At 43.0% G+C, this 25660-nt stretch overlaps 2 protein-coding genes and 2 long non-coding RNA genes across 7 annotated transcripts in view; 1 reads left to right on the plus strand and 3 right to left on the minus strand.

The window, feature by feature from the left end:
• Window positions 1-1535, minus strand: part of LOC109574336 (keratin-associated protein 5-1-like) — a 34023-nt gene extending 32488 nt beyond the window's left edge. For all 4 annotated transcript variants that reach the window (XM_070772643.1, XM_070772642.1, XM_019982318.2 and 1 more), the window contains exon 1: window positions 1383-1535. In XM_070772643.1, the coding sequence (XP_070628744.1) occupies window positions 1383-1470 (88 nt within the window). In that variant the 5' untranslated portion in view covers window positions 1471-1535. The remainder of the gene's footprint in view (window positions 1-1382) is intronic.
• A 6036-nt stretch (window positions 1536-7571) lies between these two features.
• On the minus strand, window positions 7572-11759 carry LOC139177509 (uncharacterized). The gene is made up of 2 exons (XR_011561919.1): window positions 11548-11759; window positions 7572-8375 (listed from the first exon to the last, which is right to left on the minus strand). It is a non-coding gene; the product is annotated as an uncharacterized lncRNA (long non-coding RNA).
• The window catches only part of LOC109574154 (C-C motif chemokine 3-like), a 36301-nt gene continuing 21331 nt past the window's right edge, over window positions 10691-25660 (plus strand). The window contains exons 1-2 of the mRNA XM_019981960.2: window positions 10691-10845; window positions 16690-16791. Of these exons, the coding sequence (XP_019837519.1) occupies window positions 10779-10845; window positions 16690-16791 (169 nt within the window). The 5' untranslated portion in view covers window positions 10691-10778. The remainder of the gene's footprint in view (window positions 10846-16689; window positions 16792-25660) is intronic.
• Window positions 21668-22739, minus strand: LOC139177508 (uncharacterized). The gene is made up of 2 exons (XR_011561918.1): window positions 22281-22739; window positions 21668-22064 (listed from the first exon to the last, which is right to left on the minus strand). It is a non-coding gene; the product is annotated as an uncharacterized lncRNA (long non-coding RNA).

The raw sequence follows: 25660 nt of genomic DNA on the forward strand, positions 1-25660 counted from the left end.
AAAATGGTAAATTTTACCTCAGTAAACACACACAAGCAAACACAGAGCTTGAGACCTCAGAGAGCCTGATTTAATTGGTCCAGCCGAGGGTCTTGGCACTGGTCTTTTTAATACACTTCTGGGGTGATTCTAAAGTATTGGCAGAGCCTCTTCCTACCCAAAATGTGGTCTGTAGGCCAGCGTCATCAGCATCACTTAGAAGCTTGTTAAGAATGCAGAATTTTGGACCCCATCCCAGACCTGAATCACAGTCTGCAGTTTAACAGGATCCTTGGGTAAGTCCTGTCATATTAAAGTTTGAGAACTACTGCACTAGTCTAGAAGAACTGAGTGTGTCCGTTATGTTTATGATGGAAATAGTACACTGGGGCTTTCAAGGATTAAGGAGATTTCCACAGTCTGGGGTCGGGGAGGTTGTCACATAAAAGAACATATTTACATTTTGAGGAAATCAGTCGCCTGATTAGAGCTGCACTTTGGGAAGAACAATCTCACACTCAAGCATAGAGTTGGCTGGAATTCAACACACAACATGCGTTTTAGAGGAGAAAGAGTTTCAAGAGTATTGCAAGGGTCCAGGTATGTAACTAGGGTGGTGGTGATCAGATCGCAAAGGCCATAAAAGAAACTGTGAAAGAAGATTTGACAAAGTCTGGTCATTGATGATACGGGGGGAGAAAGACAGCCAGAGAAATCATCTTTGGCTGTGGAAGTGTAGGAAAAGAAAGCCAAAAGCAAGAAAAGGAAGAGCAAAGAGAAGCCGTGGAAGAGGGTTTCAGATTGAAAAATCGTGAACAATGTCAGATTCTGCAGAAATACCAAGGAGGTTGACTATTGAAGAAAATTATTAGATTGTCAACCAGGAAGATATTGATGCTTTGGGAGAGTGAAGTTGGGGGATAATTGATGGAGGGGGGTTGTTGTTGGTGATTGTAGTGGTGGTGGTGGTTGAAGCGATATTAGAAGGGCTCAGGTGTGATTGGTAACTGTCAAGAAAGACAGAAAACAGAAGTGGGTTCAGAAGCAAGTTTCTCAACAATGCAGAAATGTATTTGCTTGTAGGTAGAAGCAAATGGAGAGAAGAGGGTGGAGATGCTGGGAACAGACACAGAAGCTGATGGAGCAGAGTCAGAGGAGGAGGTGAAGGCAGTGCAAATGGAGAGGTTGGCCTTTGGAGAAAGGGAGAGAGGAGGTTGGCGGACACAGAGGGATGCTGGCATGGGGATTTGTGGGGAAAATTAAGGTGTGCCCCAGCGTCTCCTCATGTGGACTGTTCTCCAAGTTTACCCATCCCCACTCCATCCCCTCTTTAGATTGCACCGGACAGTCCTAGATTTTCCACTTTCTGACTCTCTTGTTCTGAGAGGTGGGACGAGACTTACCAATTGCCTGGAGTCTTGTGTTGAGGGTGAGGAGACTGGCCAGGAGGAAGAGACCGCCCAACTTCATGTTGCTAGTTGAGGACATCATGTGCAGACGAGGCACATGTGTAAGGCTCAGGCAGCTGAGATTTATAAGCTGCTGGACAGAGAGCCTGGCCTGCATTCAAGGCCACCATCAGCATTTAGGAAACTTGAAACTTGGACCTCTGCCAAGCAGCTGACTTTGCTGGGAAAAAAAGAACCAAAAAAAAAAAAAAAACCTCACAAACTCTGTGTGGTGTTGGGCAATGTTTGTTTTCCAAGCAAGTTCTTTGAGACATGGTTCTTAGTGTAATTAAAAAAAAAAAAAAAATCTATCAGATGAGAAAGCAAGAGATGTGAGGGCGGGTGAAGAAGACAGTGATAAAAGATAGATGAATATACATAGACAGATAGACAGATATATAGAAGCCACGCCATGCCAAGTGGCTTCAGTTGTGTCTGACTCTTTGCTGCCCCATGGACTGTAGCCCACCAGGCCCCTCTGTCCATGGGATTCTCCATGCGAGAATACTGTAGTGGGTAGCCGTTTTCTCCTCCAAGAGATCTTCCCAATGCAGGGATGGAACCAGAGTCTCATGCACTGCAAGCAGATTCTTTAGCATATGAGCCACGACGGAAGCTCATAGATAGAAGAGGTAACTCAACAACCTCTGTGTGCAAGGTGCTTTCCTCTTTAAGCATCACAACTGAGGTACCACAAGGTTAAACCTCAAGCTTGCTTGAGGTTACAGAGCTACTAAATGGGGTTCAGACTCAGATATTATTGGGTTCATATTTCATGACTCCTTTCCTATAACCCCCTCTGTCTCTGCATCAGCACCTGGGTCTAAATACTGTATTGCATCATATGATACTGTTAAGGGACCCATCTTTCTCCTTCTTCCCTAAAGGTGGTGCTAAATATTTGTGCATCTGTATGCTTGTAGATGTATGTGGATGTGGATTGATAGATGCATGAGAGTGCAGAAAATTCTGGAACAATAACCTCTCAAGTAGTACAGGCACTCACCTCCTCTTAGGAATAACAGAATGAATTGGGGGATTTGGGTACTCAAGAGGTCTTTAGTGTCAACTGAAATAAGACTAAGGTAAGGAGGATACCTTGACATATTACTTGTACAATTAACAATGAAAGATGGAAGAAAGAAAAACTCCCTAAAATAGGAAGACTAGATTGGAGAGTTGCAGGACTAGTGTCAGGAAGTGCTGTTAGGAGGGCTTATTAAACATATCATATTGCAACATAGAGAAACATATCTATCCAATCTGTCTCCCATACCCCTGACTTCCCCTAAACTCTTTGATACTGTGTTTACCCTACAGGACTTAAGAATCCACCAATTAGTGCTCTTAGTGATGCTGGGAGAGAGATGAGCAAACTTGTCCCTGGTTGCCAAGCCCTTTTTCTTCATCTGGGTGCCACTGAAAGGCATTTACTCTCTCTTCTCACCTTCACAAATTCTGAAGAAATAAAATTGGAATCCTTCTTGTGCAATCAGTTGAAAAAATAGCTGAGCCAAGTCTCACGCATAAACAAGTTTTGGCTCTCCCCTCTTGCCCCAGCTGTCCTGCACAGAAAGTACCACGATAGGGTCAGATGCCTCAGCTTTTGCTTTCTTTATCTGGGAAGATGGGACACTGGGGAGATGAAAACCCAGATGCTCGTTCTAGTAAATCACATGGTTGTAAAGCAGTGCAAACTCCTCTCCGCTTTCGATTTCTCTTTCTAACCCCTTCAATACCTTGAAGTACCCTCACTCTGATCTCTGTCAATAGCATCTACTGGCAAAACCTGCATTGTTGGAGACACCTGTGGACTTTATGCTTCCCTGCACCAAAGTACCACCCAGCAGGGATGGGTTCCACCATAAACTCATGATCAACAGCTTCAACGATGCCCTGCAATTTTAGTACAATTTCAACACAAGCTCCCACTCTTCATAAAGTGAAGTGAAGTGAAAGTCACTCAGTCGTGTCCGACTCTTTGTGACCCCATGGACTATATAGTCCATGGAATTCTCCAGATCAGAATACTAGAGAGGGTAGCCTTTCCCTTCTCCAGGGGATCTTCCCAACCCAGGGATTGAACCCAGGTCTCCTGCATTGCAGGTGGATTCCTTACCAGCTGAGCCACAAGGGAAACCCATTCTTTATCAGGATTATTGAAAATCTTGTCTATGGTTCTCAAACCTCAGTCTCTTCCAGTCCTTCATACTCAGAAGTTGACCTTGACTCCTCCTTTACAGGAAAAAAATTTAAACTACTAAATCAATTTCTTTAAGAGACATAGGACTCTTAGTAGCAAAGTGCCTCTGTTAAGATACCTTTTGGTGAACAATTTCCCCATCCTTATAGGGTGGATTTCTGCAGGTTCTGTGGGTGCAGCACCAAACTGACCATGATCCCATGAATCTGGTCTTGACTTCTCCAAGAAGGTCCACATCTCATCTCTGGGGGTAAGGATGCCTTGGGCACTCTATCTTAATCCTAGATTTAGTGGCTGTTTCTTATATCTGCCACCCTCATACTCTTTAGAATTCTCTTTACTCCTGCTAGTCAATCCCTTAGTCAACAAAAGAGGCCAAAATGCAGTACTTGGGTGCAGTCTCAAAAACAACAGAATGATATCGGTTTGTTTCCAGGCAAACCATTCAACATCAGAGTAACCTAAGTCAATGCCTCAACTACTGATGCCAAAGAAGCTGACATTGACCAGTGCTATGAAGACCTACAACACCTTCTAGAACTAACACACACACACACAAAAAATGTCCTTTTCATCTCAGGAGATTGGAATGCAAAAGTAGGAAGTCAAGAGATACCTGGGATAACAGGCAAGTTTTGCCTTGGAGTACAAAATGAAGCAGGGCAAAGGCCAACAGTTTTGTCAAGAGACCATGATGATCATACCAAACACAATTTTCCAACAACACAAGAGATGACTCTACGTATGCACCTCACCAGATATCTGGTCAACATGAAAATCAGATCGACTATCTTCTTTGTAGTCAAAGACGGAGAAACTCCACACAATGAATAAATACAAGACCTGGAGCTAACTGTGGCTCAGATCATCATTTCCTTATTGCAAAATTCAGGCTTAACTTGAAGAAAGTAGGGAAAACCACTAGGCCGTTCAGGTGTGATCTAAATTAAATCCCTTATGATATGCAGTGGAGGTGATGAATAGATTCAAAAGATTAGATCTGATAGACAGAATGTCTGAAGAACTGTGGCCTGAGGTTCATAACATTGTACAGGAGGCAGTGACCAAAACCATCTCAAAGAAAAGATGTACAAGAAGGTGAAGTGTTTGTCTGAGTAGGCTTTACAAATAATTGAGGAAAGAGAAGTGAAAGGCAAGGAAAAAAGGGAAAGATATACCCAACTGAATGTGAAGATCCAGAGAATAGCAAGGAGAGATAAGAAAGCCTTTCTAAGTGAATAATGCAAACAAATAGAGGAAAAAAATAGAATGGGAAAGACCAGAGATCTCTTCAAGAAATTGGAGATATCAAGGGAACATTTCATATAAGGATGGGCACAATAAAGGACAGAAAAGGTAAGGACCTAACAGAAGCAGAAGAGATTAAGAAGAGGTGGCAAAAATATTCAGAACAACTGTACAAGAAAGATCTTAATGACCCAGATAAACTCAATGGTGTGGTCACTCACCTAGAACCAGACATCCTGCAGTGTGAAGTCAAGTGGGCCTTTGGAAGTACTGCTACAAACAGAGCTAATGGAAGTGATGAAATTCCAGCTGAGCTATTTAAAATTCTAAAAGATGATGCTGTTAATGTGCTGCACTCAATAAGTCAGCAAATTTGGAAAACTCAGCAGTAGCCACAACTGGGAAAGTTCAGTTTTCATTCCAATTCCAAAGAAAGGCAATGTCAAAGACTATTCAAACTACCATATAATTTTTCTCATTTTAATGCTAACAAGGTAATGCTCAAAATCCTTCTAGCTAGGCTTTAGCAGGACATGAACTGAGACCATTCATATGTACAAGGTGGGTTTAGGACCTAACAGAAGCAGAAGAGATTAAGTAAAGGTGGCAAAAATATTCAGAACAACTATACAAGAAAGGTCTTAATGAGCCAGATAAACTCAATGGTGTGGTCACTCACCTAGAACCAAACATCCTGCAGTGTGAAGTCAAGTGGGCCTTTGAAGTCAAGTGTAGAGGGACCAGAGATCAAATTGTCAAAATTTGTTGGATCATGGAGAAAGCAAGGAAATTCCAGAAAAACATCTACTTCTGCTTCATTTACTACACTGGATCCTTTGACTGTGTGGATCACAACAAACTGTAAAATTCTTTAAAGAGATGGAAGTGTCTCATGAGAAACTTGTATGGGGCTCAAGAAGCAACAGTCAGAACGAGACATGGAACAACTAAATGACTGGTTCAAAATTGGGAAAGGAGTACATCAAGACTGTATATTGTCACCCTGCTTATTTAACTTATATGAAGAGTACAGCATGCAAAATGCTGTGCTGGATGAATCACAAGTTAGAATCAAGATTGCTGGGAGAAATATCAACAACCTCTGATACGCAGTTGATACCACTCTAATGGCAGAAAGTGAAGAGGCACTAAAAAGCCTCTTGACGAGGGTGAAATAGGAGAGTGAAAAATCTGGCTTGAAATTCAATATTAAAAAGAAAACTAAAATCATGGCATCTAGTCCCATCACTTCATGGCAAATAGAAGGGGAAAAGTGGAAACAGTGACATGTTTTATTTTCCTGGGCTCCAAAATCACTGTGTATGGTAACTGCAGCCAGGAAATTAAAAGATGCTTGCTCCTTGGAAGGAAGCCTATGATGAACCTAGACAGCATACTAAAAAGCAGACATATCACTGCCCAGAAAGGTTCATATAGTCAAGTTCAGTTCAGTTGCTCAGTTGTGTCTGACTCTGAGACCCCATGGACTGCAGCACGCCAGGCTTCCCTCTCCATCACCAACTCCCAGAGTTTACTCAAACTCATGTCCATCGAGTTGGTGATGCCAACTCATCCATCTCATCCTCTGTTGTCCCCTCCTCCTTCTGCCCTCAATCTTTCCCAGGATCAGGGTCTTTTCAAATGAGTCAGTTCTTTGCCTCAGGTGGCCAATGTATTGGAGTTTCAGGTTCAGCATCAGTCCTTCCAATGAATATTCAGGACTGATTTCCTTTAGGATGGACTATGGTTTTTCCAGTAGTCATGTATGAATGTGAGAGTTGGACTATAAAGAATGCTAAGTACCAAAGAATTGATGCTTTCAAAATGTGGCATTAGAGAAGACTCTTGAGAGTCCCTTGGACTTCAAGGAGATCAAACTAGTCAATATTAAAATGTATCAATCCTCAATACTCGTTGGAAGAGCTGATGCTGAAGCTGAAGCTCCAATACTTTGGCCACCTGAGGGGAAGAACTGACTCATTGGAAAAGACCCTGATGCTGGGAAATATTGAGGGTAGAAAGAGAAGTGGGCAGCAAAGGAGGAGATGATTAGATAGCATCACTGACTCAATGGACATGAATTTGAGCAAACTCTTGGAGGGATAAAGTGGAAGACAGAGGAGCCTGGCGTGTTGCAATCCATGGGGTCGCAAAGAGTTGGACACAACTTAGTGTCTGAACAACAACAAAGTAAATCCTTTGTTACTCTAATCCCTCTTGCAGTTAGTCATTCTTTATATTAAAGTTACTCTGTTCAAGTGACTGAATGGTCCCTTTCTCCTGGTTGAATCCAGATTGGTACCCTACCAAAGCTAACTCAAGAAGAACTAAATAACCTGATAGCCCTATATTTCTTTGAAAATTGTACCAGTAGCTTAAATGTTTTTTTTTTTTTTTTTCTGTAAAGGGGGAGGCAAGTGTGAGGGACTGAAAGAGATTGATGTTTGAGAAACACAGACAAAATTTTCAATAGTCCTTTGCAAGAGTGAGAGTTTGTGTTGAAATTGTACTAAAATTGCAGGGCAAAGTTGAAGTCTTATGTGAAGCTGTTGATTATGAATTTATGATGGAATCCATCCCTGCTGGGTGGTACTTTGGTGCAGGGAATCATAAAGTCCATAGTTAGTGTCGGGGTTTTTCTCCCCCAGGACTTGGAAGCGACGAACCTGAAAGAAGGACACTTGGACAGTCTCTTGCAAGGACTGACAAGTTTATTTCTGCAGTCAAGCTTTTTTATAGAAGCAGGAACAAAGAGCTTAAAGTATGCGGCCAGCAGAGCGCATACGGAGTTAACACATAATCAGTAGAAACATTTCAAGGACAGCGCGCTCTAAATGACTCATGGGCTTCTCCCACAACCCGCTCTCACAAGTAACATCTCTATTTATTATTAACTCTTGGCGCTGAGCATAACCAAAGGCAGGAGATGTCTTTCTGTCCGTAGCGCAAAGCTGCGTACTTCTGTCCCTTCGCCATTTTCCCAAGGACTTTCTCCTTTTACGGCTATTTTGTACTACGCTTCCCAACAGTTAGGGGTCTCCAACAGTGGGGTTTGGCCAATAGGTGCTATTGACAGAGGCCAGAGTTAGGCAACTTCAAGGTAAAGAGGTTAGAAAGAGAAATAGAAAGCAGAGAAGAGTTTACATTGATTTTCAACCACATGATTTACTTGAATGAACATCTGAGTTTTAATTCATCACCCCAGAGCCTTGTCTTCCCAGAGAAAGTGAAAGTTTGGGCATTCTAACCCCACTGTGGTACATTCTGTGCAGGAGAGCTGGGGCAGGGAAGGAAAGCCAAAACTTGTTTACACATGAGAGCTGACATAGATATTTTTTTGACTGATTGCACAAGAAGAATTCCAGTGAAGCTTGGAAGAGTGAGTAAGTGCCTTTAAGTGGCACCCAGACTGCAGAAAGAGGGCTGCCATTCAGGGACAGGTTTTTTCATCTCTCTCCCAGCAACGAAAGGAGTACCAGTTGATGGATTCATAAGTCCTGTAGGGTAAACACAGTATCAGAGAGTTAAGGGCAAGTCAGGGGTATGAGAGACAGATTGGATAGATATGTTTCTCTATATTGCAATACAATAAATTTAATAAGCCCTCCTAAGCTGAGCACAAAGAACTGATGCTTTTGAACTGTGGTGTTGGAGAAGACTCTGGAGAGTCCCTTGGACTGCAAGGAGATCCAACAGTCCACTCTAAAGGAGATCAGTCCTGGGTGTTCTTTGGAAGGACTGAAGCTAAAGCTGAAATTCCAATACTTTGGGCAACTCATGCGAAGAATTGACTCATTGGAAAAGACTTTGATGCTGGGAGGGATTGGGGGCAGGAGGAGAAGGGGACGACAGAGGATGAGATGGCTGGATGGCATCACTGACTCGATGGACGTGAGTTTGAGTGAACTCGGGAGTTGGTGATGGACAGGGAGGCCTGGCATGCTGCAATTCATGGGGTCACAAAGAATCGGACACGACTGAGCAACTGAACTGAACTGAACTGCACTTCCTGACCCTAATTGTGCAACTCTTCAACCTAGTTTCCATATTTTAGGGAGTTTTTCTCTCTTTTATCATTAACTGTTAATTGTGCAAGTGATATATGAATGTCTCTTCCTTACCTTAGTCTTATTTCAGTTGAAATTAAAGACCTCTTGATTACCTAAAGCCCCCAACTCACTCAGTTATTCCTAAGAGGTAGTAAGTGGTGTTACTACTTGAGAGGTTATTGTTCCAGAATTTTTCTGCTACATGCTTATAGATGCACAAATATTTAGCACCGCCTTAGGAAAGAGAGAGAACAAATGTGACCCCTAACAGTATCATATGATGCAATACAATATTTAGACCCAAGTGCTGATGCAGAGACAGAGGGTTACAGGAAAGGAGTCATGAAATATGAAGCCAATAATATCTGAGCCTGAACCCCATTTAGTAGCTTTGTAACCTCAAACAAAAGAGTTGGGGATACCAGACCACCTTACCTGTCTCCTGAGAAACCCGTATAGGGCTCAAGAAGCAACAGTCAGGACCAGACATGGAACAACTGAGTTATTCAAAATTGGGAAAAGAGTATGTTAAGGCTGCATATTGTCACCCTGCTTATTTAACTTATATGAAGAGTACATCATGAGAAATGCCAGGCTGAATGAGTCACAAACTGGAATCAAGATTTCTGGGAGAAATATCAACAACCTCAGATATACAGATGATACCCTTCTAACGGCAAAGAGTGAAGAGAAACTAGAGAGCTTCTTGATGAGGGTGAAAGAGGGGAGTGAAAAAGTTGGCTTAAAACTCAACATTCAACCAGTTGAGTTTGGTTGGCAACCAGTCCCATCACTTCATGGCAAATACATGGGGAAAAAATGGAATCAGTGACAGGTTTTATTTTCTTGGGCTCCAAAATCACTGTGGATGGTGACTGCAGCCATGAAATTAAAAGATACTGGCTCCTTGGAAGAAAAGCTATGACCAACCTAGACAGCCTATTAAAAAGCAGAGACGTCACTTTGCCAACAAAGTTCATCTAATCATAACTATGGTTTTTCCAGTAGTCATGTACAGATGTGAGACCTGGACCATAAAGAAGATTCAGCGCCAAAGAATTGATGCTTTGGAATCGTGATGCTGGAGAAGACTCTTGAGAGTCCATTGGATTGTAAGGAGATCAAACCAGTCAATCCTAAAGGAAATCAACCCTGAATATTCATTGGAAGGACTGATGCTGAAGCTGAAGTTCCAATATTTTGGCCACTTGACACAATAAGACTTACTGGAAAAGACCCTGATGCTGGGAAAGACTGAGGACAGGAAGAGATGGGGGGGACAGATGATGAGATGGTCGGATGGCATCACTGACTCAGTGGACACGAATCTGAGCATACTTCAGGAGACAGTGAAGGACAGGGAAGCCTGGTGTGCTGCAGTCCATGGGGTCACAAAGAACTGGACACAGCTTAGTGACTGAACAACAACCTCAAGCAAGCTATTTAATCTTGTCATACCTCAGTCGTGATGCTTAAAGAGGAAAGCATTTTGCACACAGAGGTTGTTGGGTTACATCTCCTATATATCATCTATCTATCTTTTCCTCTCTCATTGTCTTTCCCTTTCTCCCTCTCTTACTTTCTCTCATATGATATATTTATTTATTACTAAGGAGATATAGTTCCCTTGTCTCAAAAACTGGTTTGGAAAACAAACATTGCCCAGCACCACAAAGTTTGTGAGTTTGTTTTTTCCCAGAAAAGTTCACTGCTTGACAAAGTCCAGGATTCAAGTTACCTAAATGTTGACGGTGGCCATGAACTCTGGCCCAGCCTCTGTTTAGGAGGGTATAAATCTCAGCTGCTTGGGTCTTGCTCCATTATCAGCACACAAAGGCCTCAACTAGCAACATGAAGTTGGGTGGTCTCTTCCTCCTGGCCAGTCTCCTCACCCTCAACACAAGGCTCCAGGCAATTGGTAAGTCTCGTCCCACCTTTCAGAACAAGAGAGTCAGGAAGTGGGGAATCTAGGACTGTCCTGTGCAGTCCAAAGAGGGGATGGAGCGGGGATGGGTAAACATGGAGAACAGTCCACATAAGGAGACACTGGGGCACATTTTAATTTTCCCCACGAGTCCCCATGCCAGCATCCCTCTGTGTCTGCCGACCTCCTCTTTCTCTTTCTCCAAAGGCCAACCTCTCCATTTGCACTGCCCTCACCTCCTCCTCTGAACAGCTTCTGGGTCTGTTCCCAGTATTTCTAACCTTCTTCTCTCCATTTGATTCTACCTACAAGCATATAAATTCCTGTATTGTTGAGACAACATTTTTCTGAACCCTCTTCTGTCTTCTCTTTCTCTTTCTTCCAAACCACTGACCCCTGAGCCCTTCCAATAGATCTTCAACCACCACCACTACAGTCACCACTGATACCAAGCCCCCTCCCCCACACTCCACTCTCCAAAGGCACCAATACCTTCTTGATTGACAATCTAATAATTTTTCTCAGTTGTCAATCTCCTTGGTATCTCTGCAGAACTGACATTGTTCAGGATCTTTTCAGTCCAAAACTCTCTCTTTGCTCTCTGACGGCTTCTCTCTTTGCTCTTCCTTTCCTGTGCCTTTGGCTTTCTTTTCTTTCTACCAATACCGCCCCCCCACCCCACCCTTATAGACTCACAGTTAAACATGATTTCTCTGGTTGCCTTGCTCCTGCCTTGAGCTCAGTCACTAAGTCAACCAGTGAGAATTCCAATCCCACTCTTTGAGACTCCATGGACTGTAGCCCACCACGCTCCTCTGTCCATGGGATTTTCCAGGCAAGAATACTGGAGTGGGTTGCCATTTCCTCCTCCAGTGGATCTTCCTGACCTAGGGATCAAATCCATGTCTCCTGCATTGGCAGGTGGTTTCTTCACTATTGCGCCATCTGGGAAGCCTGCTCCTCCCACTCCGATGTAATCAATGACCAGTCTTTGTGAAATCTTCTTTCACAACTTCTCTTACAGCCTTTCCAAACTGACCTGTACCACGCTAGTTACATGCCTGGACCCTTGCAATACTCTTGGAACTCTCTCTCATCCAAAACACATATTGTGTGTTGAATTCCAGCCAGCTCTATGCATGAATGTGAGATTGTTCTTCCCAAAGTGCAGCTCTAATCAGGTGACTGATTTCCTCAAAATGCAAATGTGTTCTCTTATGTGACAACCTCCCCAACTCCTGCCTGTGGAAATCTCCTTAATCCTTAAAAGCCCCACTGTACTGTCTATCTCCACCATAAGCATAATGGACATACTCATTCCTTCTAGATTAGGGCAGTAGTTCTCAAAGTTTAATATGACAAGAATCATCCAAGGAGCCTGTTAAATTGCAGACTGTGATTCAGGTCTGGAGTGGGGCCCAAGATTACGAATTGTTATTAAGCTTCATGGTGATGCTAATAATCCTGCCAACAGACCACATTTTAAGTAGAAGAGACTCTGCCAGCAATTTTGAATCACCCCAAAAAGCTTGTTAAAAGAAACCAATGCCAACATCCTCTGCTCAGGCTCTCTGAGGTCTCTAGCTTTCTCTGTGTGGGGTGTGTGTGCTTACTGAGATAAAATTTACCATTTTAAGGTGTACCACTCAGTGGTTTTGATATATTCACATTGTTGGGCAGCCATCTAGCTGTCATCTAGCTGTAGCTCATTTTCATCACCCTCAAAAGAGATCCCATACCATTATCCAACTCCCTGTTCTGAACTTCCCCCACCCCTGACAACCTCTAACCTACTTCCCATCTCTAAGCATTTTTCTATTCTAGATATTCCATATAAAGGAAGTCATTTAATAATGTGATCTTTTGTGTCTGGCTTCTTTCACTATTTTCAAGGTTCATTTAAGTTGTAGCATCTATCAGTACTCCACTCCTTTTCATGGTTGGATTATGTGGATCTACCAGATATGATTTATATATTCATCAGTTGATGGACACTTGGGTTATTTCTACTTTGTGGCTAGTATGAAGTTAATGCTACTACGAGCATTTGTGTGCAAATGTTTGTGTGAACATATTTTCAATTCTGTAGGGTAAAATTGCTAGGAGAGGACAAAAAATTGCTAGGAGTGGACATAGTCCCATAGCAAGTCTATGTTTAATTTTTTGAGGCACTGCCAAGCTGTTTTTCACAAAGCCTGCACCAATTTAACCGCGATCAACCAGCGAGAGTTCCAATTGCTCCCATATCCTTGCCAACACTTGACACCTGACGTTTGATTATAGCCATCATAGTGATTGTGAAGTGGTATCCCACTGTGGCTTCAATTCACATTTCCCCAGTGACTAATGATGTTGGACACTTTTTCATATGCTTAATGATCATTTGCATATGATGTATTCAAGAAATAGCTAGTCAAGTCCTCCTTTTTTTTTTTTTTATTCTTCCAATTTTATTTTATTTTTAAACTTTACATAATTGTATTAGTTTTGCCAAATATCAAAATGAATCAAGTCCTCCTTTTGCAAAATAGAAGTATTTGTCCTTTTCTTGCTGAGTTGTAGGAATTCATGATATATTCTGAATATTAGACTGTTATTAGATATATGATTTGCAAAGATTTTCTCCTATTCTATGATTTGTCCTTTCATTTACTCGGTAGTGTTCTTTAACGGAAAAAAAAGTCATTAATTTTATGAAGTGCAATTTCTTTACCTCTTTTGTTGCTTGTGTTTTGGGTGTCATTTCTAAGAAATCATTGCCCAATTCAAGGTCACAAAGATTCACACTGATGGTTCCTTCTAAGAGTTTTATAGTTTTAGCTCTTATAGTTAGGTCTTTGATCCATTTTGAGTGAATTTTTGTGTATGTAGGTATATACTATGTATGCATGCATTTATGGTTTGAGGTAGTAATCCAAATTTATTTTTTTGCATGTGGATGTCCATTTGTCCCAGCATCATTTGTTGAAAAAAAAAAATCCCATTCTTTCCACATTGAATGGTCTTTGTCTGTGTGTGTGTGTGTGTGTGTGTTTAAATCCCAGCTAATTCTCTAGCACAGTAATGGTTAAACCACTTCTCTCCACTCTTTTCTGTACCTCTTTCACGCCACTTTCTATCAAAGGTTTAATGTTGTGAATGACAGTCTGTTGAGAGCAAACTTTGATTTCCCACCCTGATTATTTCTGCCTTGCTGATGTGAAACCTGACTCATACCTCTATTTCCTCAAATATCGAGTCCCTGTTCTTTACATACAGTAGGTATTTTTTAAGGAATAAGTTGATGAATTAGAAACAAGGGAATGAATGAGTAAATAAACTATGAACGAATGAATGAATGGCTGAACGTTAACAAAGGGTTATGATCCCCAGCCTTCCTCCACAAATTGGCAACAGCTTATGAAATCCTAAAATGTCAGAGACATGCTGTCTCTGGGAGAATCTCTAGTCCAGCTCATCTGGACTCATCAGCGTCATCTGGAGCCCTCATTAAAATATACACGTATAGGATCAACCCTGGAGAACCTGAGTAATCAAGTCTGGACCAAGACCTACTCTCTGTAGTTCATTTGAAAGCTCCCAGATGATTCTGATCATCAGCCACATTTGAGAGTCACTCATCTAGTCCAACCTCTCTTTACTTGCTCAAGCCACACACCAGACAACCCCCATTTACAGACGATAACAGGGAAACTGAATGAGATTCATAGTGAGGGTGGCAGAAGCAGGTCAGCCACTGGTAAGACCCACAGTGAGAATCCTCTTGTAGGTGGTGATGTGCTTGTTGGTTGAGATGTTCTTTTGCCCAAGACTTTGAAGCAGCTTTGAGGATCTGCCTCCATCTTTAAACTCTATCTCTATGAGTATCAAGACTAAAATCCAATAAGTGCTTCTATCAGAAATAGTTTCTTTGTTGATGTATGGCAGAAACACAATATTGTAAAGCAATTAACCTTCAATTAAAAATAAATATTAAAAAAAATAGTTTCTTGACCTCTGGGAGCTCAACTCTGTATTCAAGGTTAATTTCACTGAGTTGCGTAACACAAGGGACATGTGCGTTAATGGTAAATAACCCTGAATTCAGATCTGAATAACCCAGATCTTATTTACTGGAAGGGTCAGATGAGGTTCTATTGGAGCTCGTGTTTACACAGTGAAGTCCTAGATCAAAGTGTATCCTGAGTCTATTAGGACATGGTCATTCACAACATAAATAATCATGGTATTTAAGTGTCTCAACCCAGTCTTTTCTGATCGTGAAGGTGTCTGTGTGGGGCAGTGCCAAGAAGACCGGGACGGCACGGCAGGAGAGAAGTGCGTCAGCAATGGCTGTGGCCACGTGTGCTCACCAGCCCCGCAAGCAAGGCTGAGTGCCCTGCCCGAATTCCTCAGCTCCACAGGAATATGCCTGGTCCCGCCCAGCCTTCCAACTGCTTAACACACACACACCCGAATAGTTCAAACAGTTACCTTATACTAAGTTCTTTGAGTACTACCCACTACCCTGCATGCTAAGCCTCTTCATTCGTGTCCCACTCCGTGCGATCCTATGCGCTGTAACCTGCCAGGCTCCTCTGTCCGTGGGATTCTCCAGGCAAGAATACTGGAGAGAGTTGCCATGCCTTACTAGTCCTCATTTTGCTATCTCTCCAGTACTTGGGTTAGCTGACAATCCATTCTTAGTAGATTCCTCAGGAAGTTCCCATGGGAACGATGTCCCGAGTCTTCTCCATCAGTCACTGCATTGCTTCCCACAGATTTCTGCACAGAGGCAGACACCTCACTGCTCTGGGGGAGTTTAGTGTTGTGTCTCCTTTCATCCACTCGTATTTTGGAGTTTGAGGGGATACCTTATTCCGCAGTTTTGTCGTCTATGTGTTTTAAATTTTGCTATTTTGATAGCTTTGTGTGTGTGTTTATGGGGAGACTTTAGAAAATTCAAAAATGTATGCAATCTACACAATTAAAACCATTTTTCCAGAATCTGACATTATTTTTGTTGAACAACTTCTTTTGCCTTTATGAAGTGTCTGCTTGATCCTTTTGCTCATTTTTCTGTTATGTTATCAGTTGGTGCTATTGATTTATAAGGAATTCTGGATGCAAGTTGTCTGTTGTATGCTTGGATTATAAACAGTTTCTACTAATGTGGCTTTCTTTTCACTCTCTTAATGCTGTCATACAATGAAGAAACATTCCTAATTTTAATGAGATTCCATCTGCCTATCTGTTTTAATGGTCAGTAATACTTCTGTGATGTTTAAGAAATACTTGCCTATCCCAAGATCATAAAGCTGTTACAGTATCTTCTAGAAGCTTTATTGCTTTACCTTTTAATTAGGTCTATAACTTATTTGGAACAGATTTTGTTGTGTGGTATGAGGTAAGAGACAAGATTCCTTTAAAAAAAAATATATATATATATATACACATATATATAAACAATCCAGTTAACCCAATTGCATTTCAGTTCTGCAGCTTTGCTTAAAATTATCTTATTTTCTTGATTATTGTTGGTTTAGGGGAAGCCATATAAACTTTTAGAATAAGCTTACCCATTTTTGTGAAAAATTCTTCTATGATTTTGACTGGGATAGTACTAACTTTATTGGGGTGGGAGAAATGATATGTTTATAACACAATCTTTTCATCCATAAACATGGCGTCTCTCTCCACTTATAAGATAGCTAATTTTTTTTTTCTTAGTAGTATCACATACATTTCTGCACATAATTGGTTAGATTTATTTTTTGAATGTTATTGTAAAGGCATTTAAATTATTTATTTTCGAACTCAAGACTTCAACGCTTTTAACTGCATCTTTCCTCTTGTCAGGCACCTGTGTGAATGAGTGCAGAGAAGACAGGGACTGCGGGGCAGAAAGAGAATGCCTCCAAGTGGGCTGCCAGCACGTCTGCCTGCCTCTAGCTACAGCAGGTGAGTCCTGACTTTCTCCACCACCGTCTGTCCTGCGAGAGTTAGGAGCTTGGGGTTATCTAAAGTTGCACAACTGTGTGGTCGCCCAGAGAAACACTGGAATGCCTGAGGTGTCTCTCTGTTCTTGCCCTTTGAGCAAAAGACTGGTCACTGCACCCTTTCTCCCTACATTGTGAAGTCTGGGAATGCTGAAAAAAAAAAATCTCATTTAATTTTGCACAAGGAATGTTTACTTATTACAGAAAAGTCAGTAAGTACGGGACAAATTGATGGCAAGATGTGCCTATAATCATATTACTGGGAGATAAACATAGTTATGTGTATGCTTATATCCTTCCACATATATATTCTGAGGGTAAGGCCTTTGCACCACAATGAAGATCCCACATGCTGCAATTACCAACAGACACAGCCAGGAAGAAAAAAAGAAGGGAAGGAAGGAAAGAAGATTTTTTAAAAAGAGCAAGAGAAGAACTGGATGGGAGTTGGAAAACTAAGAATGGGTGGAATAGAAGCCCTAGGAAAGAGAATAGCATATGCAAAGGGCTGAGGCAAAAATGAGGGTCAGACATTTGAGATGAGAAAAGAAGATTGGTGTGGCTGGAGCTTCAAAACAAGGGAGCAGGCTGAGCCTCAGGAGACAGGCAGGGATCCAATTATGGGGCATTTGGCAGGACATGCTACAAGGATTTTGGATTTTATTCTGGGTATGATGGGAAGCTTTAGAGGGTTTTCAGGTGGCTGCAGTGGAGAATGGAAGGGATGCGGGACGAATGGAAGTGGAGAGACCTAGTGGAGCGTATTGTGGTCATCAGGGCAGGAGATAAGGACAATTTCTATTGGCGTGAGTTTTTTCATGTCTGCAGGTAAAATTTGTGTGTAGGAATCTATTGCAGTTACTTCAATTTTTAAATGAATATTCAGTAAAGAAACAAATTAAAAATACAGCTTACCAGTGGATAAAGAAGATGTGGTACATATATACAACAGAATATTACTCAGTCTTAAAAATGAATGAAATGATACCATTTGCACCAACATAGATGGACCCAAAGTCTGTCATACCGAGTGAAGTAAGTCAGACACAGAATCAGAAACATCATATGGCATCCCTTAGATGTGAGATCTAAAAAGACATGATGCAAATGAGCCTATTTACAAAACAGAAATTGCCTCACAGACTGAGAGAATGAACTTACAGCTTCTGGGTGGAAGGGGGAAAGGGATAGTTAGGGAGTTTTGGATGAATAGGTACATACTGCTATATTTTAAAAGGGTAACCAACAAGGACCTATGGTATAGCACAGGGAATTGTGCTCAATGTATGTGGCAAGCTGGATGGGAGGGAGGGGAGTTTGGAGGAGAATGGATACATGTGTTTGTATACATATGGCTGAGTCCCTTTGCTGACCTCCTAAAACTATCACAACATGGTCAATGGGCTATACTTCAATATAAAATAAAAAGTTTTTAAAAAGGAAGAAAAAATATAGCTTCCCATGTTTCACCCATCTTAGCCTACTTATAGCAAAATTTAAGAAGTCCTTAATGAGTGCTTAATCAAGTAGAACAGATCAGTCTTAAATAATCAGTCCCATTTAAATTTTTGTGCATTAAATTTTGATAAACAATTTAAGCTGCTTTAATTAATTTATTCAATTTTAAAAAGTACTTTCCACATCCGATCTAACACTCAGAACCTTCCAAAGTACTGCAGTCCTGTAATAACAAATTAAACTTATGGCTATAGAAAAATCAAGTTGTGTTAAACATGTCAATGTTCTCTGTTAACTTAGCCAAGTTCTCTTACATCTCTCAACTCAAAAATCACAAGCAAAAAATAAATTGTTTAATTACACATTTTATATTAGAATTACAAGGATAATCTGTTATATACCCTAAGAGGCCATTAAAAAATGTAAGTGCTCTAAGTTCAAAGTTATATACATGATTCCAGTGATTGCAAATTTATGGCAATTCCCTGGTGGTTCAGTAGTTAGGGCTCAGCGTTTTCATTGCAGGGAGCCTGGGTTCAATCCCTGGTTGGGGAACTAAGATCCAGCAACCAGCATAGAGCTGCCAAAAAAACCCAAAACCTTTTAATTAATCTCTGCATCTGAATATTAATATTTTGGACCTGATTTATATATTTTTAAAATTAATTAATTAATTGTTTATTAACTTATTTGGCTGAGTTGAGTCTTAGTTGGTCCACAGGATCTTCCTTGTATCAGATGGGATCTTTCCTTCAGCGCTCAGACTCTAGTTGGGTCATGCGGGCTTAGTTGTTCCAAGGCATGTGGAATCTTAGCTTGCCACCCAGGGATCGAACCTGCGTTCCCTGCATTACAAAGTGGATTCTTAACCACTGGACCATCAGGGAAGTCCCCACATCTTTCTAGGTTTAATTACCACCTTTGTGAGGCTTACCCACTAAGGTGCAGTGTTACTGTCTTACACAAATTGAGATTACTGGGCCAATTTTATACGGTCTTCACCAGTTCATCATCCCAGCACTGGAGGATGCTTAGTAGACAGAAGCCAGCACCTCCACTGAGGGTGTAGCAAACATTCCTAACGGCCATGCTAGACTTTTCTCCTGTCTTTAGCTCTTTCAGGACTTCCCTGGTGGCTCAGATGGTTAAGCATCTGTCTACAATGTGGGAGACCTGGGTTTGATCCCTGGGTCTGGAAGATCCCCTGGAGAAGGAAAGGGCAATCCACTCTAGTACTATTGCCTGGAAAATCCCATGGACAGAGGAGCCTGGTAGGCTACAGTCCACAGGGTCACAAAGAGTTGGACACGACTGAGTGACTTCATTTCACTTTACTTAGCTCTTTCAGGACATTCATTACCCTCCCCTCTGGCACTAAGGACACTTTAAGCCAATCCACCAGCCCTTTAGATCCTTCTTTTATTCTCTGTGCTCTGTGTGGGTGGAATCTTGCATCTCCTTCTAAGGTTACAGCTGACGCCCTGCAGCAATTTCTTCCCACGTAATTCAGTTCTGAATGCCTGCGGTCTTCCTGGTGCTCCGCCTTGACTCCGGGTGCCTGGTTGGATTCTGCGCACCGGCCAAGCTCTCACCCGCTTCTGAGGCACATCCTGAGGTCAGGCGGGTGAGAGCCTGGATGAGGGTGGTGGTGGAGAAGCCAAAGTGGCTGGAATTGAGAGAGATTTTGAGAGAGTTGACAGGATCTGTTGATAGACAGGATTTGTTGATAGATTGGATGGATGGATCAGGGAGAGTGTTTCAAGGGTGACTTCCTGTTTTCATCTTGAGCAGCTTGGAGGATGGAGGTTCCATTCCTGAGGAGGGGGGCTCAGAGAAGGAGCGCAGGCGCGGTAGTTACAGCTCCACATTCAGGGGACGCTCGGTATCCACCCAGCTCCCCGCAGGCCCGAGCACCCCAGTAACCCAGGAGGAGAGCCGACCTGCCTGGCAGCGGGGGTGAACGGCCACTGTATGCCACTTGTAGAGCCTGTTCTGCAGAGGTCGTCAGTGGCCCCTGCCATGCCCACCTCCTCCCTACCCTTCGCCCCTGCACTCCCGCCCGTCCTTCCCGGAGACCCCAGGTCTCCCCACCTCCTCACTCATTCTAGTCTCTTTGCCTTTGAGATTTGAGCTTCCATCCCATTTTAGTGTGGATGGAGGTGCAGAGAACTGGTTTTCCGATGGGATTTGTGTGAGCCCAAGAGCACAGGGGCGCTGAGGACTGGAGTTTGGAAGAGGAGGGGGCCGTCCAGTGAGGAAATGGCCTTGGCCAGGGCAGCCATGGGCTCCGAGGACAGACTGTGCTCTTTTCCTGACTTTGCCCCTGACAGTAGGTGGTCGTCCGCTCCCCACTAAACTCACGGATGGACAGAGACCTCTGACCTCTGGGGTCGAAGAGCATCATTCCTGCCCAGGAGTTTAGGGTTGAGGCCGACAGCCATGGCATGCCTTCCCCAAGGACTGAGTTGGAGGGCGTCTGCTGGGCCACACTGGTGTCCCTGAGGCCCTTCTGCAGTCTGTGTCCAGTGACACACGGCCAGACTGGCATCAGCCTCTGCCCCCTGCCTGCCTCCTTTTCCTCCTCACGCCCACAGAGCACTGCCCTGTACCTGCCTCTGTCTTTAGTTGAGGAGGTGGTGAGGATGGCCACATTTCCAAGATCACTTTTACCCCAGGTGTCAAGGATAAGGGTCAGGCAGCATCTAAAGAGACTGTAGGACTTCAGCGTTGGGGTGCATGGATTGTGGATGGAGCACGTATTTGGGGGAGAGCACATATCTGATTGAGGGATTGGGGGCAGGAGGAAAAGGGGACGACAGAGGATGAGATATCTGAATGGCATCACCGACTCGATGGATGTGAGTTTGAGTGAACTCTGGGAGATGGTGATGGACAAGGAGGCCTGGCATGCTTCGATTCATGGGGTCGCAGAGTCAGACACGACTGAGCGACTGAACTGAACTGAACTGAACAGATTTGATGGGCGAGCACAAGGGGGCGCTATTTACAGGCGGTAGAGGGGTGCACCGAGAAGTAAATGTTTTGAATGGCAGAGACCTGGGGAAGAGCTTTCTAGGAAGGGTGAGCCGCTCTGCCCACTTGGACGAGGGAGTGACCAGGTGTGTTTGCTGTGCACCTGAGCTCTGCACATGCAGACAGAGGGTCTCCCCACGGTCGTCTGCATTCACACTGTTCGCCTTGTCTAAGGACCCTAACTGGGGTTACTGTTCGTCCTCCTCCTGGTCCTAACTACGCCTCCATCATTCCACTATTTACATATACTCCTATTGAAATGTTTACAAGGCCCCGGATACGCAGTAAATACCATAGAAGTGTCTGTAAAATCAAAGAAATGACCAGGCTGTCTGTGAGAGAACCAATTTAAGCCACCAGTCCCTTTCTGCAGCACGGATTTATTTCAAGACCTGAGCGCCTGCAAGGGGACAACAGATGCTGTCTGGGGGCCACAGTCTCCTCTGGCCCCAGAAGGCGGAGCTTCACGGCAAAGCTTCAGGAGAGCGCAGACCATCAGAGCAGGAGCACGGAAACGCGAGCACGGGCTTTCATTCGGGCCAGGACTCGCCCAGGACCCATCTGGGGTGAGGGAGCTGGTTGGGGAGGGGAGGTAGCTCTGTGGCTTCTTCTCATGGTCCCTCGACTGTGAAGGTCCCACTGTTCCCAGCTCCCTTGGACGTTTGGCCCAGGTATTTGATGTACTTCTGCACCCAGGCCTGGCTTGGGTCGGCACAGATTGATCGCCCACTTCTGGTCTGGAAGCTGAGGAGCAAGAAGGAGAAGATGAGAAACGGAGAGTCAGCAGGCACAGAAGAGTCCGTCCCACCACCCCAGCCTCTCCTCCGACCCCCACCAGCAGCGCCTCCTGTGTCACCCCCACCCCACCCCGCTCTTGTCACTGTTCCTAGAGAGTCCTGTCCCCCTTCCCTCTCCCAGCCCTACTGGTTCTTGAGATTGCACCCTTTCCATTGTACTTACATGATCCCTGGCTGGGGGCACTGGTCCTTCAATAATTTTCCACACGAGAGAGTGGGATTGCCATTGACATGTAGGAGAAACAGCAGGTATCAGCTGGTTCTGCCACACCTAGGGCTGTAAGATGCTGGAAACTTCTCCATGAGAAAGCTTAGACCTCTATATGCACCCCCACAGCCCCTGAGGAGGGGAGCGGGAGTGTAGGGCGGGAAACATGAGACAGGAGCATCTGGCAGGAAATGTTATGATCTTTCTCCTCCCCACCCCACCCCCTTTTAAAACATCTTCTGGCTGCACTCCCAGGCATGTGGGATCTTAGTTCCACAGCCAGGGGGGGAACCAGTGGCTCTGGCAAGACCGAGTCTTAACCACTGGACCACCAGGGAAGCCCCCTCCCAGCCCTTAAATTGTTCTCCTCTGAGACATCTCCTCCCTCCCACTGCCAGCCCCTCCCAGCCTCATCTCCCAGACCCTTTCCAGGGCTGGGATGAGACTCTGTGGTCCTAGTGTTTCAAATTTCTGATTGTCCTCAGGATTCAGAAATAAGAAATCAGAATTCCTAGAAAATCTCAAATCATAAATTATTTCATATTTGTCTTTTTTAAAAAATTAAGATATAAGTGGATGTATAACATTGTATTTATTTTAGGTGTACTGTATGCTTAAATTTAAAATTTTTTAACTTTATTTGAAATTACTTTATTTAAACTTTATTTTATTTTGAAGTATAGTTTATTTACAATGTTGTGTTAGTTTGTATATTTTTTGCAGCACTTTATTCTCAGTTTTTAAAAATAATGTAACTATATAGTAAACAATGGATCATTTTTTGCTGATAGGGTTTTTTTTTTAACTTTCAGAGGTTTTCTGTAAAAATAAATAAATCCAAGGTAATAATAAATGATGTTTCTATATATAGTGACAAGATGATAGACTTGGTAACACATTGAATGTTCTCTAGCAAATAGAGACAGTTGATAACAGAAAACATGAAGGGAGGTCCATTAACACAAAGTAAAGGGTTAATGAAAACCATTTAAAAATTGAAAAAAGTGCTTTAACTATTTGATATTTAAAAGATTTAAAATTTATCATTCAAAAGTAAAAATTTTAAACATAGGAAGCATTGAGACTTCTCTGGTGATTCAGTGGTTAAGATGCCACACTGCCAATGAGGCCCAGGTTCGATCCCTAGTCAAGGAAATAGATCCCACATGCTGAAATGAAGACCTACTGCAGCCAAATAAATACAGCAAACAAAAAACCCTAAACAAACAAAATAAAACACAGGAAACGTTAGGTGCAAGCTATTTGCAGTCTTTACTTACCTTTGTTTAGCTTCAAATATTTCAGACATAGAACATTTTTTCCATATTGGGTTAGCCAAATTGTTGAAAGAATGTCTAAATGCATTTTCAAGTTGGAGTTTGAATACTAAATGCTTCATATAATCTAATTTTCTATTTTAACGATGGACATGTCTGCTTGTCCTGAATTTAGTTTCTCCTTTCAAATTGGTGTTGCTTTGGCAAATTTAAATTTTACAGAAAAGTTAGCCAATGTTTCTGCTGTCACGTCCTAGTATTCTGTGACATTTACACATTGACTCTGTGTATTTCTTCTGTCAAAGCATTTATAAAGAACTATCATACCACCTTCAGCAATTATTCAAACCCTGGGCAATTGAACGTTATGGGCAATGTCAGTGAACATTATTATTCAAATAACATAATATCCACATCTCTGAGCAAGAATCACAGCTGGAGTTGCCCAGTTAAGGACATAATTTGCTTCTCCCAACTTGTTCTTTCTTGAAACACCACTTCTATGATTGTGAAAGTATATGAGTTTTACAAACTCATTAGCATTTCTTAGCTTTGAACTCACACTTTTACCAGTGCAATGGTCTCAAGCTACCGGATGGGGATGACCTCTCCCCTAACTGCTCCCAGTCGCTCCACATGCTGATCTTAGCCTTGAACCTTGAATCTTAACTTACCGCTTTTGTTCTTGATGTCAGCAAATTCCTTTAAGTCAGGAACATCTCTCTGTTGAGTGTCATGCGAATTCTATCAGAAAATTAGAATACTTTTTCCCATTTTCCCAATTGCTCTACTGAGTTTTGGGGGGACTTATAATTTAGAAAAAAGCATATAATTTCCTGAGAAATATAATTTCCCACATGAAGGTGTTAGTGGATGCCTAGGGTGGGCCACAGCAGGGCGGGACTGTTCCCTTGCATCTGAGAGGACCCTCCTTTACAGGTCTGGCAGTGGCGGGGACTGTTAAAAGTGGGAGGTTTGCTCGGCTCAGAGGAGCAGGGCCTTGGCTAGGAGGCAGGAAAGCTCCATTAGTCCTTGTTTCTTCTCCTGAAAGCTCTGTCACTCCAGGCAGGACACCTACCCTTTTTGAACCTTTGTCCTTAAAATGGCAAATAGTAGCCTTAGGGCAATTACTGTGCAAACTGATATTTATACTGATGATTGTTTTGTGCAATAAAGGCCTTATTATCCCCACGGAACAGATGAGGAAGCTGTGGGTCAGGAAAACTAGACAAGACACAGAAGGTCACAAGCTGGCCAGAGCAGAGTTTCCAGACCCAGGCTCCCAGGGGGAGAGATGATCTGCTTCTGCCCCCAGTGCATTCCAGCGTGTTGCCTGAGCGAGTGGCACAGAGTCATCTTTTTATGTATATATGGGATAGGTCCTCTCTCATGCTGCTGGGCAGAGCAGCTGCAGCTCCAGGTTGGGCATGGGGTCACCAGGTCAACACTGACGCACTTACCACCACTCTGTACCCAGACAACCATTCTGTGGGTCATTTTCAGTACAGTGTTCAAAAACATTACCTGTGTTAGACAGCATTCCATCATAAAATAGGCCTGTGTTGGATGATGTTCCCTGACTGTCGGCTAAGGTGAGTTCTGAGTGCCTTTGAGATGGGCGAGGCTAAGCTACGGTGCTGGGAGGTTAGGTGCATTATATGCATTTTCAAATTCCGGTATTTTCCATTTCCGGTGCGTTTATTGGGAGATAACCCCCTCGTGAGTCGACGAACATGTGCGCTGAGACTCCACTACAGGCCTGGTGCCTGGCTTAGTTCCTGAGGTGGCTCATCTCCCTTCCTCACAACCACCCTTTGAGAAGTTATCACTGATCCCATTTACAGATGAGAAGTCATATGACAATAACTGAAATTATTGGAAAGCAGTGAAAAGCTCTTTCGCAGTCAAAATTCCTGGAAAATAGCTGTCAAATATGCCATTTGACATAGTAGGGTGTCAAATGATAGTCCTTGCATGGAGTGTTGTTCAGTCTTCGATTTTGGTTGACATTCATCTCAGGAGAGTTGTTTCCTGGGAAGCCTCCTCCCAGGTCCCTCT

The sequence above is a fragment of the Bos indicus genome, chromosome 19 (genome assembly GCF_029378745.1).
Source record: "Bos indicus isolate NIAB-ARS_2022 breed Sahiwal x Tharparkar chromosome 19, NIAB-ARS_B.indTharparkar_mat_pri_1.0, whole genome shotgun sequence".
NCBI lineage: Eukaryota > Metazoa > Chordata > Mammalia > Artiodactyla > Bovidae > Bos > Bos indicus.